Below are 20,628 nucleotides of genomic sequence, written 5' to 3' on the forward strand. Positions count from 1 at the left end.
GACTTCCGTTTACGTCACTTTGGCTTCCGACAGTGCTTAGCAACAGGGAAACACCGAGAAAGAACATCAACATCTTGGGAGATCGGGCGCGAAGGCGTGAAACTTTGCACGAGCTTTTCTACCATACCATCTGCAAGAAGCAGCAATATGTTTTGCATTCAATGTGCAACAGCCTTGTGACATACATCTCGTGTTGTGAAGGATCTTGGAGACACAGCGGAAGGCAAGTGGTAGAGTAAACAGAAGAAAACATGGCGGCGGCGACTGCTACTCAAGGTCTGAACAGGACGACTGTAAGGATGCCGAAAACGCCCATCCCTATCGTCAGCCACATCATCCCAGACGAGGCAGTGGGGATACAGAAGGCAGTGCCCCGATCTTCAGACCTGGCAAGGGTTGTCAAACTCCTGACAGACCCCTACTCCGAGAACTTGATCGAGAGGCACCTACATGCCCTTACCAAGTTGGCCGCCAAGTACCATAGGGGGTTTCTCATGCGCGACCTTGTTCTAGTGTTTAAAGTTCTGAATGTGTGTGCAGACAGGATTCCCATTGATCCGAGCTATGTGGAGCCAATGTGCCAGCTCCTAAAGATCTGTAGTTATCCCTTTCTGAAGGAGAAGACCTCAGACGAGACGGCATACGCACAGATTGTGGTGGAGTCCATCTCTCAGATGGGTTACCTCATGAGGGTCCCCAACAATCAAATCAGAGTCCAGCTCTGTCAGTCTCTTGTCAGCTTCTACTGTGATGCAGATAAGTACGCCAAGTCACCTCTAGAAGGCCTGAAACCGAGCACGAAAGAGTACAATATCAAAGTCGTGGAGAAAAGCGACGTGGCAGAAACACTAGTCAAGTCTCTTGCTCTGCTGGAGAGTGATCTTGAGGTCAAGTTGAACGTGCTGAAGGTCCTGCAGTGCTTCTCGGTCAACTCGGACTCCAACTGTGACCAGATGCTGAGCGCAGAGGCTGCTTTCAGGATCTGTTCTCGACTGAACGACCCTGACCCATCCGGACAGCTTATGTTCAGGTAAGGGATTTTCAAGGATGATTTATATCTGAAATGTCAACATATTTATATGTATGTTCAACTACCCAAGTGTAAAGATTAATCAGGTCATGATTTTCTGAAACTATAAACAATCACTCACTCTGGGTACAATACTTCTCAATGTTATCCTTTACAAGTGGCTCAGTCTTTAATAAATATATGGCTATATATGATATAGACATGTACATGTATGATATACTAACTGTTGCGTATGTGTTTTTCCAGGTGTACAGAGTGCCTGTGGAACCTCGTAGAGAGAGGAGACAACCAGGCCGTGAAACGTCAGCTCAACAACCTGACCTGTACCTCCTGTCTGAGGGACGCCTTCTGTCAGCAGCTCACCAAGGGGCACAGCCACTACGATCGCCAGCTCAGAAACGACCTACTCGTCCTGGCCACGCTCGTGGCTCAGAGCAAAGACACGCACTTCATCGAGACGGGGTATGGCAAGGAGCTCGTCTTGTTCACCACCTTCTCTGAAGTGAAGAGTCACAACCCTCTGGTGAGGAACCTGAAGCTGGAAACTAACCACGAGGACTTTGAGCTGAAGAAACTGCTGATGAACATCATGGTTCTCCTCAGTCGAGACTCCGCCTTCATCCCCATCATGTCGGAGGGAAGACTCCTCCTGGCTCTCTTCCATTACATCAAGGGGAACGAGAGCCAGCTGGGCCCACGGGACTGGAGCCCCGCACAGTTTGAGGAGCTGCAGCTACAGGCCATGGCCACCTTGTGTACCGTCGGGCCGCTGATGATCGAAGACTACATGACGTGCCAGGGGAACACCAGACTCCTCCTCCTCCTGGAGTGGTGCGTGGGGACGGAGGACTTTGGTGGCCATGGCAACAGTTTCCATGGCACGGGTGGGCGTGGCAACAAACGTGCTCAGATGCGGCACTGCTTGCGGCTGCTGCGGAGCATGGTGTCCGTCGGGGACGAGACGATCCACCAAGACCTCTGCGACCAAGGAGCGATGAGCCTCCTGCTGAACATCCTGTCCACTGCGTGCCACCACATGGATGAAGATGACAGCATTGATGTGGAGATGCAGTGTGACATGCTGTTCATCGTGTCTGCTCTCTGTGAAGGAGACATGCACAGGAAGGAACTGTTTGGGTCCCAGGGGGTCAACATCGTGGTGCAGTACCTCAAGACTGATCCAGAGAAACTCAACAGTGGCCTGGGCCATAACAGACTGCTGCTAGCTACGGTGGACTGTGCTTGGTGTGCCATCATCGGGTCTTTCCAGACAGAGGATCTGTTCCTTGAGAAAGAGGGAGTTTTCCTACTGTATGACTTGTTAGAAGTGTGCCCAAAGAACATGCAGAATGTGGTCCTCGGTTGTATATTGGATCTGTGTGAGAACCCCAAGACCATGGTGCACATCAACACGTGGAGGGGAAAGAACGACCGCTCTGCTCCAAACCTGCTCATAGAGATCTGGAGGACCGAGGAGTCAGAGATGGGTGTGAGAAGAGGACCAGATGGAATCATAGTGGACATTTCACAGCCTCTAGCAGGGACCTTACAGGTCAGTGTGGACTGTATGGAAGCAAAGTAGTCATTCTTGCCAACTTAATTCTTTTTCTTTAATGATATCACTTTTTAAAAAGTTTTGCAGCTATACAGCAATGTAAAATAAAGTGAAACAATAGCTTTCAAGGCCAAACAAATATTTGAGACCTTTGTTTGTGTTGGATTTTTTCATTCCTATTGACACAGTATCATCACAAGTTTAAGTCTATTGAAATAGGAGTTCCTAACTTTTCTGTTTATAATTGGTTCATCCAGGAACAACAAGGCGTGATCCCTCTGCCAGCTAACTGTCCCAGTCAGGCCATAGTGGATGTGTCCGAGAACATGCGGGCCAAGCTGTACTCTCTCTTTTGCAAGATTGGGTTCAACGACCTGCCAGGCATGTCCACGGAGGACTACGTGACGCTGGCGGTGATCGAGAGGTACCTGGACTTCAAGGTGGGCGAGGTGTGGAAGGAGATCCGGAGTGAGCTGGACCAGGAAGGGATCCAGGCCACCACGGCTGACCACAACGCCATTGAGACCATCACACGTGCCGCTGACGAGAGAGCCAAGGCCGTGGCACAGACACAGATGGACCTGTTAGACAACCAGCAGCAGCAGGTCTGTACTCATGCCCCTGTACCTATTCACTTTTAAAGTACAGTACCACTGGCAGAGGCTTCAGTGCTAAAGAATTAAAATAGATTTTAGTACCCCAAAAAGATTTTTGTGTGTATACTGTCAAAAATTGATTTCTGCATCAATAACAGTGATGAATAAGTAATCAAAAAATTTATCTTTGAATTATGAGTCCACTGTGCCTGCCACATATTTATTGCGGTCGTAAAGTGAACAGGGTTCAGAGCAAATTTGTAAATCAGTTGTACTTGGTGTGCACGTATAGGACCTAATGGATGAACAAGAGATGTACGCCAAGGTACGAGACAACCACAGACAGAGGGAGAAGGCCATCGCCAGCTGGGAACACTTTGTAGCCAGGACCTCAAATTACCATGTCCTGAAGGATGCCAAGATGAAGCAAGAGATGTCCATAGAGGCTTCTCGCATCCAGACTAGACACCAGGTACTTTCAGTATTTAATCTTGATATAACCCTGATCTACTTGTTACTTGAAGTAAACACCCTAAACATAAATCTCCATTTTTAAGAAAGAATTTGTCATTTTCAATGATTCGTCAATGAAGGTTAGACATCCAGGTAATAAGTTACAGTTACACTAGCAACTGGATAGTTTTTGGAAATGGTCAGATGTTTCAGGAAGCATCCACTACCTTTCATCAGTGACTGGATACCCTTTCCAAAATCTATCCAAAAAGACCTACACGTGCAAGATCACTACATGTAACTTACTTTTCCGTTGCCATCTTTGGATGTCTAGGCAATGAAATTCACTGTTTTGTGTATTCGTGATGATAGATATCAACTTGTTAAAATCTTGTGTGATTTTTCCCATCTAGACGGAGGAAAAGTTCCACCACACAGAAGTGCAGAACCTGAACACCACCACCTTCTGTGGCCGCAGCATCAAGGTGAACAGCACACCTGTGGAACTAACAGGTGCACGTCTCAAACCCTACAACATCCAGAGGGACATGCAGAAGGCCGTCACCCTCAGTGACAGCACCACCATCATTTCATAAAATGTATAATCCCATCAAACTTGGCCATATTGCAATGTTCATAAGATAATGTACAATACTGTGTTTCAGTCAGATTAGTTTTAGGCTAGATATTTCTCCCTTTTGGATGAATTGTTGTTTTTTTGCACAGTGATTTGATTATCTGTGTCTGATTTGATTAATTGTTGAATGCTTGCTCTGCATTTGAGCGTGCTAACTTGATTTTGCTATTAGGCAATGAAATCTTGGAACAATATGAAAAAATAATTGAAACTACTGACTAGATGTATCAAATAGATCAAAATATACTGCACATTCATAAAATTTGAAAATGTATATATTTCATTTGTTGGACTTTGTACAGGTATGTTGGGAGACTGTTTACTCAAGTCAAAGTTTATCTCTAAAAGTTTCAACTTCTACAGAATGTATTGCCGAATGTACATTTTTTCTACTTGCTGTAAAGTGTTTTCCACTACATTTAATAGCTTAGAGGGGATACCTATAGCTAAGAAAGTGTCATATCAACCATTTTCAGATGCACTGTCATTGGTGAAAAAGAAATTATCCTTTATGTGTACATTTATTAAAATTTGCAGTGCTTTGATCAGATGGTATTTTTGTATTTTCTATCATGTGTTCCCTGCAGTGAATACTAATTGATCTAAAGATACCATAATCTGGTGATGCTGTGTTGGTCTGACAGTTAAGGTGTTTGGTTATGGGGTTTGAACCCCCTGACATGCCACCAACGCTGTGCTCTTGGGAAGGGCACTTTACATGACTTTCCTCACTTCGCCCATGTGGAAATGAGCTTTGGTTAGGGATGTTGAATAGGACTTTAGTTGGAGGTAATTTAGGTAAACAAAACCTTAGTAGAAGTCTTTTGTTTGTACTGGCATGGCCAGAAGTTAAATGACACCACCATAAACACAGGAGTAAAAACAATCATGACTTTGATATGAAGTTTGAAGCAGGTATATTTACCAACTTTGCTCTACATTCAAGAAAAAACATCTTGCACATCAGGAATTCCAAGGAGAACCAGATTTGGAGTTGGCCTTTCTTACAATATTAGTAGTCCCATAAGTTCTGCCTGTTCTTTACAAGCTTGCCCATAACCTGGGTTTGCAAAAGTAACATAAAATATTTGATAATCTCTCAAAACAATGATTACACCAGTAGGTATAGATGTATGCTTGAACATGTACAATGACGCCAACAAATTTCCATAAAATTGCATATCTGCATACATATGCATGTATATCTACACACTTCTGATTCTCAAGCAAAAACAACATTTACATTGTAGATAGTCATTATGCTAAAAGCTTCTAAGCAAGTAATATCAGTCCTTATTATGTTTTCCTTTGCAACACATTTAGAAGAATATGTAAATCCTTTTCATTTCCCTCATTGGAACCATTACTGCATCATATACAACATAACCATTAATAATGTTTCACTTAGATTTCATACATAATCTCGTATTTACACAGTACTGTTATCACTACGGGAACATAATCATTGTATAGAGCATCCCACTTGGGTGTGACAGCACACACATCTCTCGTTCATCGGACGCGGGGGGATCAGGTCCAGGTCTTCATCATCAGGGATCTCATCCAGCCTGAAACCATCCTTCAGAAGCTGCTTCTTCAGGTCTCCATTGATCTGTAGAATGTGAAAACAAAAGGGACATTGAGAATCTAAACATCTAAAGAAAACTAAACATTTGAAACAATATGTAAATATCACGATACATGTATGTAGTCAACCCTCTCCCTGTTGGCTTATGTTGCAATCAAAATTTAGTCTTGATTTCAAGACTCAGCAGACTACAGGGATAAGGCAAAGCAAAGGTAAGCAAAGGACATTTTCATGTATATGTGGTTATGGTTTATGCAAAGTAGCAGTTAATTTGAATAAATAAAGGTGACATACAATCCTATCCTTTTTTCAGGTTATCTAAATATAAAGCAAAGGGTTTATATAACAGCTGAAAGCAACATTTGAAAATAAAATCTGAAATAAACAATGTGTAGCTGTGTAGAAACCAATCATACCTTTGATGCAGTACTTGGCACTTCAAATTCATCTTCACTGTGTAAGAGAAAGGAAAACGTGATGAAGAAACTAAGAAAACGTGTTGAAGACTGCAATCCACATGCAGTAATCACATATAATGCTACAACATGTCCATGCAGGCTGTCGGAATCATGTTTTGAGTCTCTTTGAAGAGTCACACTAGTAAATCACCTGTCTCTCTTCAAAAGTACCCATTAGAAGGACAGGTAAACAGATTGCTCCTTACTTTATAAAAGTTACACTTTATGTAGCTAACAAAACTTGTCCCTCCCCACCAGTTTATGTAGCTAAGAAACTGTGTTCCTTTAGTCCTAACCTGTCTGTATCAATCTCCACCAGTGGTCTCTGCTCAGCTGTCCTGTGGTCCATCTCACTAGATAAAGATGATCTCTCATGAGGGACTGCTAATCTGTAGGGACATTAAGGGCCAAGATCCAATTTCAATGTGTTGCTTGAAACAGGCAGATCAAAGTCTTTAATTATAAAATTCTTGTCAATGCAGAGAGAATCTCAAATCCAGGAAGGAACTATATACTATCTACATGCACAATGTAACAGAAATGTCACAAAATTACCCTATACTGGTGACCACAAAGAGCAAATTCATTTAGACTGTATGAAAGAGCCTCTCTTTTATTCTTATTTACAAATCTTAAGGGTAGTCCCTTTAGTTAACTGAGTAACTGATTAAGTAACCCACTCACACACTTAATGCTTCATTGTGCTGTCTTTTTTTAGCCACCTCAATCTCAATCCTCTGGGTACTTGCTTTATAATATCAAGTTTGTAATTACATATAACAGTGAATAATAACACTATATACATAGTATATTGTAAAACCTTACCATCATTTTCTTATGCAATGTAACCTTAATATTTTGAGGTTGTGAAATAAATCATTATCAATATACCAACTCTACATCATTTCCAAATAAAGATCAAAGGATGACCTACATGTACCTGGTTATTGGAAGAATCAAAGACTTCTTGGGTTGTTCATGGATTGGAGAGACTGGGACTGGTAGGACATGACTCGACTGTTGTACTCTCCTGCTGATTTCTCTTTGTTTCTCTGCACAAGACAAAGAAATGAGCGTAGAGAACAAGATTTTGATTTGGAATGTGCTTGACTAACCATTACATGCAAATATCTTCATCTATATCAATAAGTGCATGTCATCATCATCATCATTGGTCGGCTGCAACGACTGTAAGTTGCTTCCAGCATTTCAGCACTTGCTATCAAGTTTATAATGAAGACCAGCATGATAAATAAAATAAATAAATGAATTCAAGTTCGTGGTGTTTAATTTCGCGGTAGGAAGAAAATGGAATTTTTGCAGTGGATTTTAGTTTGCAGTTGAACAAGATGGTATGCGGGCAGAAGACAGAACAGGCATTTTTGTGGTGGTTGCAGTAAAGAGATTACCGTAAAAAAAACGCAATCATTGAACCACAGTGAACTTAAATGCATTTACAGTATTCATTACATTTTAGTGAACTGCAACTGACAGAAACATCAAAAATGCTCTTTTGAATAATCTTGTTGACAAGTTTTATTTTTTTGTTCTAAAAGCATGGTTACTAGTGCTGACATTGGCAACCCATACAGTGTAGATTCAATATCATATTATTCATTAAGAATCAAAACTAGGTTCGTAAACCAGTGTGACATTAATATTTGCAAGTGAATATGCATTAGACTGCACTCTATCTCCAACAGTATCTGATTACCTATTTTCTTCTGTAACTGGGATGGTCTGATGTTGACCTTGATAGGAGGAAGACCCTTGTGACCCATGCCATTTGATACCTGCAAATAAGAACAGAAATATTTGCAACTACATGTGGATGAAGATGTGATAATGAAAGATATGTCATTTCATAGTCATACTGAAATAAGATAAAAATTCAAACAATTGTGAAGATGACTACCCGACCAACTGGATAATAAAATATTGTGTAAAACTATATGTAACGTTATGTCATGTAAAACATGACAACATGTTTTTTTGGACTAATTCTACCATGGCCTCCAATTGCAAGTCTAACCCCAAATTGGTGCCTTCGCCATATGTTGGCTGCAAAATCTTGATACACTCCAACTGGTCCTTTGGGCATAGGGACTTGATGGTACAGAAAATTCTCTTATTTTGCGGCGACTTAATATCGTAGCAGGGTGGGAAAGTAGGTTTCCGTGGTTGAAACAAGTCTGTAGTACAATATATATGTAGAAATACAAAACACATATTCACAGTGTCATGATTTTGCGGTACTAGTAAGAGGTCACCGTAAAAACCATGTTAATAAACCCACAGGGAACATTTAACCTTCTCCCTGCTGCCCAACTCTGTAACCAATAGAGAATGTGGTCCCAAATGACTACTACAGTGTGCTAAAGCTTAAAGATCTACAGTAACATTTGATCTTGATCTACAGCTCTTTAAAATTTAAAATACAACTCCAGATGTCACTTCCAATAATGAACTACACACGTTTAGCTTACATGTAGAGATGGAGCTTTTAGGTTTGATAGGTTGATGAATGTGTTTCGGATTGATTGTCTTATCTGGATTTACCACAGAGTGGCGGGGAAGGTAATTGCTTTCAAGTCAAAGCATGCAGGCAAGGTATTATAGACGTGGGCGTTAACGTTCATTGCCAGATGCTAGCTTGTTTGTCAAAGATGCGACATAGAAATGCTTCCAAGGAAGCAAAGCTAACCATGGAAAGTTACAACACAAAAATAAACATACAAATTATGTGACATCATTTCGAAACGGCATGATCATACATGTATTTACATTCATCCACTATCGACGCCATCAAGCTATTACAATTCAGAAATCTAATTTAGAATTTGCCTTTGGGCAGGGGCATATTAGGTATGGAAATTGTGGTGGAATGTGTGGAGGGTAAAAGTCAGTAATATCAACATTAAAACGTCCAAGAACTACCGATAAATATTGGAGAAATACTCTCTGCTAAATATAAAACATTACTGGACTTGCATAGTATGTAAAACGTCAGGTGGTTCAACCGGAAGAAGGCTTAGTCACTCGTCCACTTTATCTCATAAAAATGTATTACGTTCTACTTACAGCATGTTTTGAAGGACTGGAATTGATAGAAGAGCTACCACTTGATGACTCCGGAGTCTCACTTGACATCTTCTCTCTAAATCAAGAACAAATCGCTACAAATGCCATATTTTCGGACCAAACCTAGGAAATGTGAACTTCCGTCGCCATCTTTTCTCCAGGGGTCAGCGCATTGCTCCCTGGGAAGGTTTGTACTGCGCATGTGCAGTAATCTCCATGACGACTCCAAAGCTGAAGAGCCGCCATTTTATCAACCTAGGAAGTCCTGATTCTTTTTGCAAGTAAAAGGCGTTTTGACGTCTTAAGAGAGGCACCATGCCGGTTGCAGCGAAACCGGCACTTAAGAAGGTATGGGTGTGCTTATTGTGCTTGTAGTTTCTTTGTTCAAGAGATCTTAGAGACGCCCTGTTGCATGTTGTGTTTAGACTTAAGTCCCTAAGTTTGTTGTGTTCCTCCCTCGAGCTCTCGACTCTGGAGTATGCACAAACTTCACAGATATAACTTGATATTTATGTAGCACTGCCATGCCCCTCTTAGAGCTGGCTGCAAAAATGAAACCACATCATACATGATATTACAGAAGTCACTGTCAAGGGTGTCAATAAGAATATTACTGACTTACTAGTATTACAGCCCTTAACAACGCGTTGCAACGGTGCAAATCAATTAAGTACCATCTTCATCATAGATTGAGACACTCTCCTGATTTTAGAAATAACTTTTGTTTTTCTTTGTAATATAAATCGTTCTTTCACTGTTCTTCCAGCCGGTAGACACCATGTCTAGCCAGGGCCTTGCCAGCAAGAAGGCAAGCAAGGGAGGAAAAGGAAAGACTCCCAGGGGAAAGGTAAGGAATATTTGATTGAATGATGACAAGAGAGCTACTAATGTTAGAAAGAACAAAAATTAAACAGTTAATGTAAAATATTTTCAAAATAATTTTTCAAAATAATATTTTCATTACCTGTACTATCTGGCCGGCGTTTTGTCAAATTTCTACCTGACTGTCCCACCTACATGGCCGCTTGCCTCAACCGATTTCAACATGTAACTTAACACATTATAAAGTGAACTTGTATTGACATTGTGTCTGTTCAGCAGTGTAGTTTCTGAAATTCCTTTTAAAGGCTGCAATACCGATGCATAAATATGTATCATTGTCGGACAATGATACTGTATCCGACAATGATACTGTACATCATGGATTGGTACGGCAGCCTTGAAAAGGTGACCTTTATTTGCCAAGAAACACCTGTTCCACCAAAACTTCCACATTGTTGGAGAAACATAATGAAGAATAATTAGATAGATAGATATGATTTTGACGAATAGGCTTATGCATTTTTGTAACTTCCTATATGTTCAACTGTCTCCTGAGACGAAAAGAGCCGAAGATATATTCAGCAAATTATGATGAAATTGTTATCCTTGTATTCACATGTGTTTGACTCCCCTTGTTTTTTTTGTTGACAGGACATGGACGACATGTCAGAGATGGGGGAGGTGGGGGATGAATGGATGCAGGTAAGTTAGAGATTACTGAATAAATGATTACGACTAAATTCTATTCTCCTGATTCCTAAAAAGCTCTAATATTTGGTATGGTTACATAGTATTCATATATTCTCCAAATTCATTGCTATGGAGAGGAAAACATGTTTTTTCCACATTGTACAGTATAAGGTACTTTTTGAAACTTTTAGAAGTGATGATTAAATGTCTTTCCTCATTTACAGCAAAAAACAATGGTGAAGCCAGATGACCAGTTAGAACTGACAGAACAGGTAAGTGTTTCAATTTGACTTGTCATCATATATCAAGTTCCATCTCATAGCCCCAAACAGTATTCATATGGATATCTAAAATATGTATTCTTTTACTAGAAACAAATTGGTATGAATACTATACACAAGCTTCCTCTATGTCATAATGGTATAAAACTGACAAGCCATTGATGCCAAAATGTCATAGCATGCAATGTTCCACAATGAGAAGTTTCTTCTGAAATGATTTTGAGAACAGATGCCGCACTACATGTACATTGAAGCAGTTTATAGACACTGTGACCAAGCACACCTTTATGCCGTGGTAAAAACTGATTAGCAGCCAATATTTCAGTACCACGGAGAATAAGTGATACCTCTGTATCTATTCTGGTACACAATTGAATTGCATTAATAAATGGAATGGCATGTTGTTTACAGGAAATGAAGGAAGAATTCACCCGTATCCTGACAGCCAACAATCCACATGCGCCTCAGAACATTGTCAGGTTTAGTTTCAAGGTAAGAACAGTTGTGTGATTGTGACATGAGTCATTTCTAGATAATGAACAGATTATGATTAAAGTTAAACTTTATATACTACATGTATATGAGTTATTTGTGAATCAAGTAATACTTGCAACTAGGTATAAGTTTCTCTGATGATGCTTCACTGGGATGAAACATTACTGGTTACTTTGTCACTTTTAGAAGTGGGAATACTGTAATTCTTGTTTCTTTCACTGTAACTCTATGTTCCCTGTTTTCACGTCGCCTCTACCGTGAACTTATCGTCCCTTGAAAAAAAACATGTTGTCATTATTCATAATTCCTTAACACATCCGTTCTGTAAATCACTTGCCGCCACCGTGAAATGTTGCTACCGTGAAGATAAAGTGAATTACAGTAGATCAACCACTTTACCATTTCTAATCAAAGTTGAACTGTGAATTGCCAATACAAAAACTTTACCATTTAGCTGTTTTGAGTAGTATACATATATGTAGTTTACCTGTGGCTGTGTATTCTTCCATATTCACCACTTGTTTCATTTCCCCCAGGAAAAGGTGTTTAAGCAGGTAGCCAGTGTTGACCAGCTGGCCATTCATTTCACCCTGGATGGGAACATGCTGCACAAGGACTCTGATGAGGCCAGGAGGCAGATGGCTCGAGGTGGTCTGGCTGAAGGTAAATACAAAAAAGAAACCATTTGATTGTGACAGTTCCAAGAATATTCTTCAAGCAGTGACTTAAAAGAAAGGTAGCGACATACGTACCTCCAAATTTTTGACGTCTTCTGTATGTCTTGTTCACGGAGTGACCTAGTCTCGCGAGAACACGAGACTAGGCCGAGACTTGTGAAGATCATCCTGCCTCCCCGGCCTCCTTGCGGAGTAGGGGTAAGTTTGGACTTGGGCAGCTCCCAACCTCCGGTACGGTTCATCCCAGCACGTTCCAACTGGATGTGGACTGTAGATTGTGACATTTGCATTTTGGCCGGATCATTTTGTCACATTTTACATGGGACTGAAAAATGTGCTAAGACAGAGCAAATAGTTTTTAAACTGTTGACATCTCAATTGGATTTAAAAGTGAAATCTCATCCATATCTGTTGTTTCTTTTACAGCAGCTCCCAGTGAGCCAGCTGTGGCGGAGGGGGAGGAGAAGGCAGAGCCAGCAGCTGAAGGCGGTGAGGGGGAGGCAAAACCCGAGGTCAGATACTCTTCTACCTAACTTTTATATGGTGTAATTGAGTTAAATTTGCCTGAGGGCTAATTACAACATGAAACAATGTATAGAAAAAGTATACCGACAGTGCAAGTTAACAATGTTGACATGTGGAACAAGTGAAATTTCTAAGAACTGCTGTGGAGTACAACCTAAGCTTTTTGGGCTTGGCTTGTAATATACATGCAAGTTGCATAGACTACCTAATCTTAACCAATGTTAATGTCCTCTGTAATATCATATTTCATATTAAGGGGAAAGTGACGGTGCCACTGCAAATACTTAGCCTAGAATTTTATATCAGTTGGTTGAATTGAAATAAGGCATAAGAGCTTTTTAAAAAAACACACGGAATACATGTAAAATGGAGCAATCTAAGTTACTGTTGGTTAAATATCTGTTTCTTTATTCTGCAGGGAGAGGGTGGAGAGGCAGAGAAGGAGGAAGGTGCGACTCAGACGGCACCAGCAGCAAAGGATGGGTCCAAGAAACTCACTAACCAGTTCAACTTCAGCGAGAGAGCATCTCAGACCTTCAACAATCCTTACAGGGTAAGATTTCATCCAAGCAATTGTGTTTTCTATTATCTTATGTGTCATTGACAAGTTCTTCCTGTAGTACATTTGTTTGAACCTTTGTTTATTCATGAGAAGCTCAAACAGCCTGCAGGCCGTTTATCATTGAGGTCATGAGAGAAAAGGGTCAGGCAACATATGTAACAAAGATACAGTTTAAATGATCCAGAAAAAGTCCTAATAAATCTAGTTACGTTGGCCTCCGTCGGTCAGTATTGACCATGGTAAAATCCTAATTCAGGACAGCCCTACAGCATCGACTATGGCTAAACAGCCCTATACGAGAATGGCAGTCTCTGCCACAAAAATCACATCTGTAAGCTGACTCAGTTCTGTTGCAAAGCTCTTTTCTGCGGTTCCGCCTTTCTTCTGCGTTGCGCATCAGTCTGGCTTCTCCTGATTTGAGCTGTCTGGACAGTGTGCATCTCCACTTGGAACGGTCACTTGCAAGGTCCTCCCAGTGCTCCGTATCAATATCTAAAGCCTTCAAGTCCCTCTTGCAGACATGCATATAAATAATAAATCTATACACATATTATTACACATATGTGATACAAAATACATAAGAGGGAGAGCTGGCATATGGTTTGTGTCCGTTTGTTTGGGTCATTTCTGAAATTTTACGTGGTATTAGTAGTACGAAAAAATGTAGTCTGCTTTGACAGCTTCAATATTGGGCTTAATCTTTTACTAACAAGGCTTTGATTATCTATTCTACAGGAGAGAGGCACGCAGACTGAGCCCCCGCCTCGAGTGAACTTCTCCTCCACAGCCAACCAGTGGGAGATCTACGATGCGTACGCGGAGGACATCCAACGTCAGGAGAAGTCCAAAGAGAAGAAGGGCTTCCGCGGACAGCAAGAGAGCACCAGCAGGAAGAAGATATCAGCTATTGAGAGCCAGGTAAGGTGTTCCTACTGGTGTGTGTGGTGGATCATAAAATCATGTAACACTTCTCCTGAACTTGAACATTTTTTTGTCTGCTATGTTTGCTCTGTATGCCCAATACTGGCAGAGCCTTTTAGCTGCTTGACTATAATAATTACACGGGAATCACCAAACTCTTATGCATCCTTTGTGTACTTTGGCAGCTCGTCTGTAGAAGTTGTGGACTGAGTAATGTTTCGTGTGTTAAAGACATAATAAGATTGTGATACATTACTTTTGCATGTTTGTGACTGTCTCTACATGTGTGTCCTTCTCCAGGGAGATGACATATCAAGAATCGAGAAACCTGCCAAGATTCTGGAAAGGATGGTGAACCAGAACACCTACGATGACATTGCACAAGGTACCAGTTTGTGTTAGAATATTTGATCTATATATGATGTTGTTGTATATCTACAGGGACTTAGAGAACAATGTTTTGAATAGCTGAGTCCATTGGGGACAGATATCATGTTGGTTTGAATTGGATGAATCTCTATTTCCTGTCTCTTTACCTGTTGTCAGTGATTGCAAAAAAAAAACATGGTAGGTATGTGTGTATGTGTGACTGATTGATAAAAGTTGATTTCCGCCACCATTGTTACATGAAATCTTATTCTTTTCATATCTACTTGTTTTCTCGCAGACTTTAAGTACTGGGAGGATGTGTCAGATGAGTACAGGGAACAGGAGGGAACCTTGCTGCCTCTGTGGAAGTTCAGCTACGAGAAGTCGAAGAGACTTGCAGTCACATCCATCTGCTGGTCAGTCAACAGATATTGTTAATCACTATAATGATTGTCTCATGCAGCTATAAGATGCTGGCATGAATTAATGATGCAAGTGGTCATGGCTATAAAATATACATGTATATGTTACGTGTAACATAGCCCAGCCAAACCTCTTTGATGTAAGCAAAGTGATGTAATACAGTCTGGGTGCTGTCCTTAGTGCTGAAAGTGTCCTTTCACAACGTGATATTCCAAGTTATCCAAGTGTTACTTGTAACTACCTCCTTAACAAATGTTTATTCTTTTTACTTATCATATACAAGACTTCCATGACCAATAATCAATGAGTGGTGGAAACATAAAGAAAGACTGTAGGCCTCCTAGCTAGTGGGAATTATACAAGATTTTTTTTGCAAATTGAATTCAATTTCTCTTTTAATTTTTGCTTGCAGGGACCCCAAGTACAGAGACCTGTTGGCTGTAGGCCATGGCTCATGTAAGTCCAGTATTCTACTGTTTTTGTCCAAAGAACTATGTGATAAGTTGATGTTATTGCTAAGTATCAAATGATGTTTAGAAAAGTATTTCAGCTGAAGGATGGTAGTATTGTAAAACCTTAATGTCTCTGTAAGACAGCCACAAAGATGATCCAATGACTCTTTTTAGGTCGGAAAGAGGATAAATTCAATCAACCGTTTCAAGTTGTAGAAGAATTCCCTAAAAAATCTGCTTCTCTACCATTCAACAATTATAAACTTTCCCCAGTCTGTAATACCATTGCAAGAGTATGTCATCAACTCTATTTGTATGTTGATGGCTGATCGATTTTGACATCTCCTCCATCAGATGACTTCTTGAAGCAGACGCGCGGTCTGATCTGCCTGTACTCTCTGAAGAACCCGTCCTTCCCGGAGTTCATCTACAACACGGAGACCGGCGTGATGTGTCTGGACATCCACCCGGCCTACCCCCACCTGGTGGCTGTGGGGTTCTACGACGGCAGTGTGGGGGTGTTCAGCCTGACTGAGAAGTTACAGGAGCCCATGTACAAGTGCACGGCTAAGGGAGGGAAACACACCGACCCTGTTTGGGAGGTAGGATGGTAGATCCATCAAAGCTGCTTTAAATGTCGAAGTCTAACCATCAAAAAGAGGACTGAACAATGTAGAATCTTGAAAATATAAGTTGAACATTATTGATACAAGCACACTGCAATACTTGTTCCTTAAGCGTTTGTCCCAAGTTGCATGACAATGGTCATCATATACCCCCAAATGTTGTCCAAAGTCTCAACAGGTGCTTTTCCATCTCCTTTACAGGTGAAGTGGCAGAAGGATGACCTGGACAACAACATGAACTTTTTCTCCATTGGAGGAGATGGCAGGGTTGTCTCCTGGACTCTGGTCAAGGTATGGTGTTTATAATTATGTCATTAGGCTTCATATAAAGGAATTAGAGAACCTTTTAGCTTACTTTGTTTTTGACACAGTGAGAAATATCTTTTGTATGTGTATTTGAGTACTGAATGTGTTTATTTTGTCCAGAAATATATTGTGCAATATATTAAAGACATGCAGTGAACAAGGACTTATGTTTTCCTCCTTGTTTAGAATGAGCTGCTGTGCACAGATGTCATCCTGCTGAAACTGGACGAGTCCCCAGCCGATGGAGCTGACGGTACCCAGCTCTTCACTCTGGGTAAGACAATGAGTCTCACTTGTCTCAACTCCTCAACTTTTTGCGATGTGAAGAAAGGTTGGGAGGTTTTTTGAAGAAAAAATTCCATATTTGCTTGCTCGCAGATGATTGATTTTTTGATTGATAGTTTGTTTTCAAATATTTTCAAAAAGCATGTCACCTTCCTCCCTCCAAACCTTCTGCTCTCTCCACAGGTTGTGGCACAGCCTTTGACTTCCACAAGCAGACGGATTACCTCTTCCTGGTGGGGACAGAGGAAGGTAAGATCCACAAGTGCTCCAAGGCTTACTCCAGCCAGTTCCTGGACACATTTGATGCCCACCACATGGCCGTACACTCTGTCCGCTGGAACACCTTCCATCCCAAGATCTTCCTCTCCTGCAGTGCTGACTGGACGGTCAAGATCTGGGAGCACACTTCCAACATGTAGGTTTGATTATAGGAATTTAGACATTATTGATACTATAGGAACTTAAACTATACGACATGCTGATTTGCTGTTCTGGGCTACGTCACATGTGCATGGATGTTAGTTAGTTGATTCAGCATCATATTTCTAATATATGTCTACTAGAATAAAATGTGTGAAAGTCTCCTCATAACGATCTATTGAACTGTTGATGTAACCTCATCTTCAATTAAATGTTTTGACTAACATTTATGAAACTTTGTTTTTTTTGCCATAGGCCACTGTTCACCTTTGACCTGGGCAGTTCTGTGGGTGATGTGGCCTGGGCTCCATACTCCTCCACAGTGTTTGCTGCAGTCACCTCTGATGGCAAGGTAACAGCTTTTTCTTAAATTCCATTAAAAAAAGTTTAGCCTTATACTTCTAGTAAACCTTTAGCACGTTCAGGTAACCATGGTTTCAAGTGAAACTTTGACACTTTGCTTACTAGTCACTCCTTGATTTGTGGCAGTCTTGTATTCAACTTTTTTTGTAGTGGAAGAATGGCTTCATCTTGAATCTTGCATGTCGACAATGCTGACTTACATGTGTGTGTGCATGTGTGCAGCTGAAAGAAAAAGGTTTTCAGGATGCAGAGTTTAAGAACATTTGTCAGTTCATGGAAACTATTATAGTTAACTTCAGCCAGGGGGAATAAACAACTGATTATTTTACCTGACATGTTGCAGGTTCACGTCTTTGACCTGAACGTGAACAAGTATGAGGCCCTGTGTGAGCAGGTCGTTGTGACCAAGAAGAAGACCAAGCTGACTCACATCGAGTTCAACCCCAACTACCCAATGATCATTGTTGGAGACGACAGGTCAGTAGAGATCTCACTTAGTTTTATTGACATGACATTTGAATTTTGATACTTTTCTTGACACACTCTGAGATTGGAGTAACTGGTTGGTTTTCTATAAGCTGTCTGTTGACTTTGGTCAGAATCTAATTTTCCTTTCTTTGTTCTTTACAGGGGGTATGTTACCAGCTTGAAGCTTTCACCCAACCTGAGGAAGATACCAAAGGTAATTAGAGAACCTGGTGTTATGCCATATTTGTCTTTAAGTTATCTGAATACTAGTTTATCAGATGTTGATCAAAGGGCTAGAAAAAAAAGCAACAACATGGCTCATTACATCCAGTACAATCCCTTCAGATTTCAAACTTCATGTTGTTCCTTGACATTGTCAATTGTAGATTTTCAAAGTTGTTAAATAGTCAGTCTGTTGAGTGAAAATAAGAGGATGGTTACTGCAATTACATGTACTGTGTAGTGCTAGCCACCATCACTAAAGATATGTTGTGATATTACTGCAGTTGATATTGGATGAGTTAATGTGTCATGTATTTTGTTGACTGAAATCACTTACTGCCTTCTGCTGAAAAGGTGGATATAATTGGTATGCGCAGAGGACGTAAGGTGGGTCAGAAAACAGTGGGCAGGTGATAGAACTAGAGTTTGCCCAGGATCAGGATGATAAACATCACTGGCTTTTGGCACGCAGATGTAGCATAGCTTGACACAAATTTATCAATAACATTTTCACCACCATGAATTATGTCACAATGGTGGTTTCTACAAAATAGTGCCACTGTGGGATAGAAAATGTAACATTGACAAGTGCACTAGATATTAATGGCACCAAACTTGGCTTACAACTTAAAACCACTTATGTAACAATCACCTAGAGAAATTTGATTCTTTTAAGGTCTTTCAGCTGACTTCAGTCTAAGAGCAACATGACTGTGAACTTTTACCAAAGGTTTGACTTTAAAGAAAGCACTTGCTTTCTGACAGACGACAAAACCAAAAGATTTCAGGCTCCTCTCGCCTGTCATCCAGGCAGTAAACGTGTTAAAACTTTTCGACAAATTGTATCATTCATTTGATCTCTGTGAAACAAAATTGATTTCCATTTTCATTAATTTTGCAGTAAATTGGAAAGAATACTATTTAATTTTATTCGGTTTTGGAAAAAGTCCAAAATGGACAACATATGTGTAAACCACCCACAAATAAATGAATCAGCGTGGCTTCAAAACTAAGTCTAGTCTGCTAAAACACAGGGCCAAATTAATTCAGAGGCATGGACAGTCTGCAGGGTTCTCTGAAAGAGTATTGGCTATTGAAGATTCTGAAGATAGCTTTAGTTGATTTTGCTTTTTTTTCTGTTTTCAGGAGAAGAAGGGTGTGGAAGCAGCGAAGGGACCTGAAGTTGAGATTGCGAAGATGGACAAGCTGCTGTCACTGGTGCGTGAGCCTCCGCCTGAGAAGAAGTAATATATGTCGGAGGGACTTCAGAAACAAGCTGTAACATTCTCTTCCAAGATTTGATTTCTTTCCTGTACAGCCTACAGTTGTTACAAATTCGTCTCCATGGGATGTACTTTAAAGTAGATTTTGTAATAAAGCCTAGCAACTTGTGGAAGGCAGTATGTTTGTCTCATATGTGTAAGGACTATATTAAATTGCCTTTTGTCCTGGGTGGTGGTTGATTAACAAATTCTACTTTAATATGGATCTGTTTGGTTAGAATGAATTGGTATAGCAAATTGTGATTTTGACTCCAAGAGGTATGTGTATACATACAAATATACAATGTATATGTACCTGGTCTTTCTAGACTAACAGAGCTGTTACTATGAAAAATGTTGAGTTGCTACTGTGAACAACCTCAACAAATTGTTGAAAAAACATTCTGCCAAATTTATGACCAGCATTTTGGACATGAATCTTCTAAAGGACTCGTATTTTCCTTTTTCTTCTAGTGTAAAAAGTGTCACATATTGCACATGGTTTTTGGGACATATATCTTGGGTTTCCAAAAAGTATCAAAGCACAAATATCACTAAGTAATGCTTTGCAGCTTGCTGTGAATAGTGTATACCGGCTCTCAGGTCCATGCTTAGTTTTCTTGAGGGTAAATTGTAAGATATTACACATGGAAACTATGACAAAATCTAATCTTAAGATGTTTTACAACTTTGTGACTTCTTGTACATACTGGTATACTGTATAGCCAACTTCTATGGACTTCTTAGAGCCACATTATTCAGATGATATTTGGATAAAATTGTGAGTCTGATATTCCAGTTTCATTAAATCAGAAGAGCACTTCAGCAAAAACAGAATTCAGTTTTGTCATTACAAAGCACAAAATTTTAATGCAAATTCATCGACTTGTAATACTTTATGGAAGTATATTAAGCTTTCTGCAGTCTTAAACTTTGATTAAGTTTTCTCTCAGTAGAATAGATTTATGCAAATAAACATGTATTAATATACAGACTGCCTGTTCACACAACTGTTTTGTTGGTTGACTTTAAATAAAAAAAAGATATGGTGGATTACATTA

The 20,628-nt window shown here is 40.3% G+C and overlaps 3 protein-coding genes across 5 annotated transcripts; 2 read left to right on the forward strand and 1 right to left on the reverse strand.

Moving 5' to 3' along the window:
- LOC136427786 (cilia- and flagella-associated protein 69-like) lies at window positions 1-4,823 on the forward strand. Its single transcript, XM_066416950.1, has 5 exons — window positions 1-1,030; window positions 1,277-2,582; window positions 2,843-3,190; window positions 3,474-3,653; window positions 4,048-4,823. The coding sequence occupies exons 1-5, from the start codon at window positions 252-254 to the stop codon at window positions 4,228-4,230; spliced, it is 2,796 nt and encodes a 931-aa protein (XP_066273047.1). The 5' UTR covers window positions 1-251; the 3' UTR covers window positions 4,231-4,823.
- Window positions 4,824-5,171: 348 nt separating this feature from the next.
- LOC136427788 (protein FAM219A-like) lies at window positions 5,172-9,574 on the reverse strand. Of its 2 annotated transcripts, none has more exons than XM_066416954.1 (6): window positions 9,399-9,574; window positions 8,032-8,110; window positions 7,258-7,369; window positions 6,614-6,706; window positions 6,276-6,312; window positions 5,172-5,883 (listed from the first exon to the last, which is right to left on the reverse strand). In XM_066416954.1, the coding sequence occupies exons 1-6, from the start codon at window positions 9,465-9,467 to the stop codon at window positions 5,734-5,736; spliced, it is 540 nt and encodes a 179-aa protein (XP_066273051.1). In that variant the 5' UTR covers window positions 9,468-9,574; the 3' UTR covers window positions 5,172-5,733. The 2 variants fall into 2 exon arrangements, with proteins under 2 accessions (XP_066273051.1, XP_066273050.1); XM_066416953.1 differs by having other exon boundaries at window positions 7,252-7,369.
- A 23-nt stretch (window positions 9,575-9,597) lies between these two features.
- LOC136427787 (dynein intermediate chain 2, ciliary-like) lies at window positions 9,598-20,628 on the forward strand. Of its 2 annotated transcripts, none has more exons than XM_066416952.1 (20): window positions 9,598-9,746; window positions 10,165-10,245; window positions 10,872-10,922; window positions 11,135-11,182; window positions 11,603-11,683; window positions 12,223-12,349; window positions 12,793-12,875; window positions 13,307-13,441; window positions 14,186-14,368; window positions 14,672-14,756; window positions 15,039-15,156; window positions 15,576-15,619; window positions 15,970-16,217; window positions 16,443-16,532; window positions 16,734-16,821; window positions 17,016-17,247; window positions 17,508-17,604; window positions 17,959-18,092; window positions 18,246-18,297; window positions 19,452-20,628. In XM_066416952.1, exons 1-20 carry the CDS (start codon window positions 9,714-9,716, stop codon window positions 19,551-19,553), a joined length of 2,112 nt encoding a protein of 703 aa, XP_066273049.1. In that variant the 5' UTR covers window positions 9,598-9,713; the 3' UTR covers window positions 19,554-20,628. The 2 variants fall into 2 exon arrangements, with proteins under 2 accessions (XP_066273049.1, XP_066273048.1); XM_066416951.1 differs by having other exon boundaries at window positions 9,599-9,746; window positions 12,790-12,875.

The sequence above is a fragment of the Branchiostoma lanceolatum genome, chromosome 2 (assembly GCF_035083965.1).
Source record: "Branchiostoma lanceolatum isolate klBraLanc5 chromosome 2, klBraLanc5.hap2, whole genome shotgun sequence".
Taxonomy (NCBI): domain Eukaryota; kingdom Metazoa; phylum Chordata; class Leptocardii; order Amphioxiformes; family Branchiostomatidae; genus Branchiostoma; species Branchiostoma lanceolatum.